Source organism: Trachemys scripta, chromosome 4 (assembly GCF_013100865.1).
Source record: "Trachemys scripta elegans isolate TJP31775 chromosome 4, CAS_Tse_1.0, whole genome shotgun sequence".
In the NCBI taxonomy this organism is placed as follows: Eukaryota; Metazoa; Chordata; order Testudines; family Emydidae; genus Trachemys; species Trachemys scripta.
This window is the reverse complement of record NC_048301.1, coordinates 138,483,338-138,489,337: the sequence shown is the minus strand read 5'-3', so window position 1 is coordinate 138,489,337 and position 6,000 is coordinate 138,483,338. Positions and strand designations below refer to the sequence as shown.

The following is a 6,000-nucleotide window of genomic DNA, read 5'->3' as shown; positions in this document are numbered from 1 at the left end:
TATTCAATCCTGAGTTGATTGTATCTAGTTTGCATATCAATTCCAGCTCAGCAGTCTCTCTCGTTGGGAGTCTGTTTTTGAAGCTTTTCTGTTGTAAGATAGCCACCCGCAGGTCTGTCATTGAATGGCCAGACAGGTTAAAGTGTTCTCCCACTGGTTTTTGAGTATTATGATTCCTGATGTCAGATTTGTGTCCATTAATTCTTTTGCGTAGAGACTGTCCGGTTTGGCCAATGTACATGGCAGAGGGGCATTGCTGGCACATGATGGCATATATCACATTGGTAGATGTGCAGGTGAACGAGCCCCTGATGGTATGTCTGATGTGATTAGGTCCTATGATGATGTCACTTGAATAGATATGTGGACAGAGTTGGCATCGGGCATGTTGGGAGCTACAGATCCGTTAGAGCGTCCAGCCCACAATCCGGAAAGACCCTTCCCTGCTGTACGCTTTCCCAGGGTTTCTCTAACCCTGCTGTTGAATGTCCCAAGCTATAGAGCTTCCATCTTTTACCCTGGGTGACCTCCTGCCATCAGGAAGTCTTCCTGGATAGTATGGATTCACCCTTTCTTAACATCCCTCCAGGTGTGCTGCACCCCTGGAGCTGTGCAGGCTCAACACTGCACTGCCCCTTTCCTTCAATTTTTGCCCAGTGCATACGTAACCTGTGGAACTCACTGTCACATGATATTAGTTAGGGCAAGAGCTCAGTAGGATTAAAAAAAAAATGGAATAGGCATCTCTGGATAAGAACAGCCACAGTTAGACTAAAGTGTTAATGAGATAAGGGCTATAATCCTTGGAGCATCATAGCATGAGCCGGCCAAAGACTGTCTGGGCTCTGAGCAATATTCCATCGGTACTCGCTGAGATTCTCACCCCTTCCTCTGCAGCAGCTGGTGCTGTTAGCGCCAGACTGGGCTAGATGGCGCCTGGTCTGATCCAGGCTGAGGATCCTGCCACCTTCTAGGACCTGCCTTTTGCCCCTCCCCCACTTCCACTCCTCCCATCTTCAGAGTTGCATAGAAAGCCTGGCACTCTTGCAGGCACGTCAGCCCCGGCCCTCTAACCAGGGAGGGTCCAGCAGCACCTGCCTGGATGCAGGGACGGCCATTTTAAATCATCCCTGGTGTTATCTTTCTGCGCTAGATCAGAAACAGCGTCTGTATTGTAAGGCACCTGTCACTGCAACCAGCCCTAGTAGCTGATTATCATTTGTTAGTGTGAATGCGATAGCCTCTGGCCTCCGAAAGCCTGCCGAGGGCTTTACCAGCAACAGGGGGTGGATAGATGCACAGGTATTGGTTCTTCCATCACTGAACTGCAGCCACCTATGGGGTGGTACATGGCAGCTGTTCAACAGCCCACAGCAACCTACCCAGCTGGAGGTGAAGGAGAGCACTATTGCTAACTGCAGCTGCTGGAGGAAACTAAGGCCTTGTCTATATTCAGTTGCATTACTGCTAATTTAAGCCAGGTTTACATTGATTTAGCTTAATTTGGCAAAGAATTTACTTAAGCCTGGTTTAAATCTAATTAAGAGTTCAGTAACATGCCGTTAGTTAAACCAGGGCAACTCTGAATGTAGACAGGGCTCAGGCAGGTTTTAGGTCTCCTCCCTGCTGCTGAGTTCGCACCACTCGCAGTCTGCCGTCCCGCACAACTTCGTTTCCCTCCTGTCCTTTGATCACTTCCCGCGCCGAGAAGGCTCAGATCGAAGGCTTCAATCGAAAACAAGCTTTTCATGAGTCACTCTCCCTGGAAGACTGCGACATGGCACTAGCGAGAGCGTTTATGCAACTTGCAAATGTAACCTACTTCTAGCGTCACTTTAATTATTCATCCCACTTCCGGGCACACTCAGAGCAGATGCAGCTCTGCGGAGCCTTGTCCCCTTTCTTCCCAATAGGGCCAGATCGGTCTGTTCAGCTCAGAGCAGCGACCAGCGGTGGGGAAGGAAGGAAGGTCACTGAGCATGCTGCTTTCCTGCCATGTGACATGCTAGCGAAGAAGATGCGCTAAGGGAAGGTGCAGTGATCACAGTGCTCAGGGCGGGGCCTTTCTAGTCAGCTATGCCGTTCTGAGCACATCTGCAAATCCCTGGTGATGCCAGTGACTGCACTGACCTGACTGAGAGCACAGTCTGGCCTGTGTGCTCCATGGGGCAGGCTGGGAATGTCTCACCCCTGGGCCTTGTCGCTCCTCCCCCCCGGTGAGCGATGCTCTTCCTCACTTTGTGCTTGTAGTTCTCCCTTCCCTGAGCAGCGTCTGGCCTCGGTGCTCTGCTCACTGCCGTGCTGTTCTCGCTGTTCCAGCTCAACCTGGGTGCCCCTGGGAGACTACGTTGCCTCCAACACAGACGAGTGCACAGCCACCCTGATGTACGCTGTCAACCTGAAGCAGTCTGGCACCGTCTCCTTCGAGTACATCTACCCGGACAGCAGCATCGTCTTTGAGTTCTTTGTACGTCTCCTTGGGTTGCTGCTCCTCGTTGGAGTTCTCCGGGACACGTTCCCGTATCAGAGTCTCCAAGGGCTGGTCTGATGCACACCCTGGGAGGGTCAGGAGGGATTGAACCTGGGACCTAAACACGTGAGCCTCTACTGCAGGGGTGGGCAAACTAAGCTGGCCCGCGAGCCGCACCATGCAGCTCCCAGAAGCCACTGCACGGCCCCGCTCCGGCTCCTACGCGTTCCAATGGGAGCTGCAGGGGCGGTGCCTGCGGGCGGGGCAGCGTGCAGAGCTGCCTGGCTGTGCCTCCATGTAGGGGCCGGAGAAGGGACATGCCACTGCTTCTGGGAGCCGCTTGAGGCAAGCGCCACTCGGAGCCTGCATCCCCTGAGCCTCTCCCCAACGCCCTACCCCAGCCCTGAACCCCCCTGCTCTCCAAACCCCTCAATCCCAGCCCAGAGCACCCTCTTGCACCCCAAACTCCTCATCCCTAGCCCCACCCCAGAGCCTGCACCCCCAACCAGAGCCCTCAACCCCTCCCGCACCCCAACCCCAATTTTGTGAGCATTCACAGCCTGCCATACAATTTCTAGTCGCCGATGTGGCCCTCGGGCCAAAAACTTTGCCCACCCCTGCTCTGCTGCCTGAGCTACCTGACCCAGCTATGTTAGCCATGGCTGGGGCAGGCTCCTGACCTCTCACATGGCTCAGATGCCACTAGCGGGGGACAGTCCAGCTGCTGTCACAGCCCCAAGAGAAAACGTGCATTGAGGGTCCCTGCCCATCCCTCTGGCTCGGGAGGAGGTGGTTCAAGGTTGCCCGCAGGATTCTCTTGGTGCCCAACTGCTGGGAGTGCCGCCTGCTTGCACTGACCCGGAGGGCAGGATGGCCAAAGTGTGGCTGGGCTGTTCTCCAGGTTAATAAACAAACACTCCAGGTCCCAGCATGCAGTGCTCCATCTCAAGCTGCTGGGTGGAGCACTGCATGCTGGGACATGTAGCCTCTGTGGGTGGTCCCTACAGTTGATGTCCGTCCTTCGTGTGATGCTCTACGGCTTGTGTACGTTACCCATCTCACAGAGCCCAGTTTGATGGCTTTGCCCTGTGGCAGGGGACTGGGATGGCAGTGGAAGGGTCTTTCAAAAACAGTCAGTGGGGTGAGAAACTGCACTAAGAACCCAGCAGCATGCCTCTGAGAACTGACCTGCCAAAACTGCATCCTCAGCCCGAGTTCCATGTGCCGTAGGTTCAGAATGATCAGTGCCAGCCGACCGTGGAGGAGTCCCGGTGGATGAGAACCACGGAGAAGGGATGGGAGTCCCACAACGTAAGTAGGAGCCAACTGCAAGATCCTCCATCTCCCCACACAGCGTGGCGCAGCTGGGGGCATGGCTGGCAGGCTGTGGAGACTCTGCACTCACAGCCAGTGAGCTAACCCTGTGTCCCAGGGCTGCTGGAGGAGTGGCAAAGATCCCTCCTCCCCATCACTGGGGGTGATCAGTTAAAATCCAACCAATAGCTGCTGGGGTCACACTCAGTGCCCCAGAGTGACTGTTCACTTAGAAAATCGTGGCCACAGGGGATATCCCCGGTGTCCCAGCCAGCACTCCCTCTGTCAGCACAGCTGGTTCGAAGGCCCAGGATGACAGATGATCTGTTGCTGAGTGCAGGACTGCTAGACTCTGATTCTGTCCCTGCCCACGCTGCTATAAGTCGGGAGTGCCTGCGCTTGGTGGAGCTGCACCGGTCTGAAACCAAGTGAGATCAGAGCTGGGTCCCTGCTCTAACCACTGGGTATCCCCCCATTCCTGTGTCAGCCAGTGCCTCTTTGGACTCTGCAAAGCAGCGTCCCATTTCCTGCCAGGATTTGACCTACCCCCAGGGGGTTTTGTTTAATCTCGTAGGTGGAACTGAGTCGCGGTAACAACGTGCTGTACTGGAGAACCACGGCCTTCTCCGTGTGGTCCCAGGTCCCCAAACCCGTGCTGGTGCGGAACGTTGGCATCACAGGTACGCGCTCACCCACTGCACGATCGCACCAGCCACTCCCCACCAGCCACAGTCCAAGCTGAATTGGTGTCCTTCCCTCCTGCCCCAGGGGTGGCTTTCACTTCGGAATGCTTCCCCTGCAAAGCGGGCACCTACGCCGCCACCTCGGGATCTTCCTTCTGCCAGCTGTGCCCAGCCAACTCCTACTCCAGCAAGGGTGCTACCTCCTGCCAGCGGTGTGAGCCAGACACCTATTCAGGTAACAGGCTGTGTGTTCCCAGGCCTGCACCCCGACACACAGCTGCTGCGTTAGGCACCCTGGGACCTTCTGACATGACCCGGCCCAGCTTTGCTGTTCTCACTCCACTACAAATCCGCCCCGAGCAGCAGGGGCTGCCAGCGCATTACCATCGGTGTATCACTTCCTGTTCCCTGCCCACCTGTGGGATCTCCCGGCTGCACCTGTCTCACCCCCGGCAGTGCCCACTGGGAGGCTGACCTAGACCCTGGACTCGTCCCCGGGCATTGCTGTCCCCTCCCCCCACCCCCTTACTGCTGTTGAAACTAAGGGTGAAGGTGGCTGCTTTGGTTTTCCTGCTTGTTCCCATGCCAGCGTCCCCAGAGATGACCACGGAGCCCTGCACAGAGAGATGGGACTGAACCTCTGTTGCCCTTCTCCCAAACTATGGGGGAAGGGGTGAGATAAAGGGGGCCCAGGTCAAAACCGGGGGGGGGGGGGGGGGGGAACAGGTCTGGTTTTACAAAAGAAAACTCTGCTCAGATGTTTAAAATCCCCCCCAACCCCCTTCTGTTTGCTTGGAAACAGTTTGTCCCCCCCTGCCCCAGAGCCAGCAGGGGAGCCCCCGAGGTTCCAGTTTTTCAGGCCTGCTATAAAGGGGAGTGATTTTGTTACAACATTCCTGCAATGGAATGGTGCATTTACCAGAAACTTCTGACTCTGGAGAATGTGGCGCAGCAGGTCATTCGAAGGCCAGCAGACTTCTCTGGGGCATCCCATCGAAATGAAAGCAGGCCCAGGAAAGTCCCACCTTCGGGAACCTGTCACAACAGTAATACTGTCCCTAGCTCTCATAGCACTTTACAAAGGAGGTCAGTATCAGTATCGCCAGTTGGGGAAACTGAGGCATGGAAAAGGGATGTGACCTGTCCAAGGTCATGCAGTAGTTCAGTGGCAGAGGCCTTGGGAAAGTCACTTACTCTCCCCTCCCGCAGTCCGTCCGTCCAACGGGGATAGCGGCCCTGCCCTGCCTCACTGGGGATGTGAGGAGAAACACACCAAAGGCTACTCCAGCAATAGGAGCCGGAAGACACCTTAGGTAGATAAACATACAGCACATAGTCAGTGCATCTTGACAGCGACTCTTGGGGGGAATACGCACCATTAGACCCCGGAAAGGTTAATCAGCGAGCAGCAGCTAGTCTGTGCATCATAGACAAGCCCCACATCACGTGAGGGACCCTGGACACGCTAATGGGAGGGTGTGAATGCTGAGGAAGAGCCAACGTTGTTCTCTCGCGGCACATGCTACTTGTGCT

General features: G+C 55.5%; 1 protein-coding gene across 1 annotated transcript in view; it reads left to right on the top strand.

Annotated features, from left to right (window-relative positions):
* The window catches only part of ELAPOR1 (endosome-lysosome associated apoptosis and autophagy regulator 1), an 82,136-nt gene that overhangs the window by 43,632 nt on the left and 32,504 nt on the right, over positions 1–6,000 (top strand). The window contains exons 4-7 of the mRNA XM_034768834.1: positions 2,320–2,467; positions 3,701–3,781; positions 4,359–4,464; positions 4,553–4,702. Of these exons, the coding sequence (XP_034624725.1) occupies positions 2,320–2,467; positions 3,701–3,781; positions 4,359–4,464; positions 4,553–4,702 (485 nt within the window). The remainder of the gene's footprint in view (positions 1–2,319; positions 2,468–3,700; positions 3,782–4,358; positions 4,465–4,552; positions 4,703–6,000) is intronic.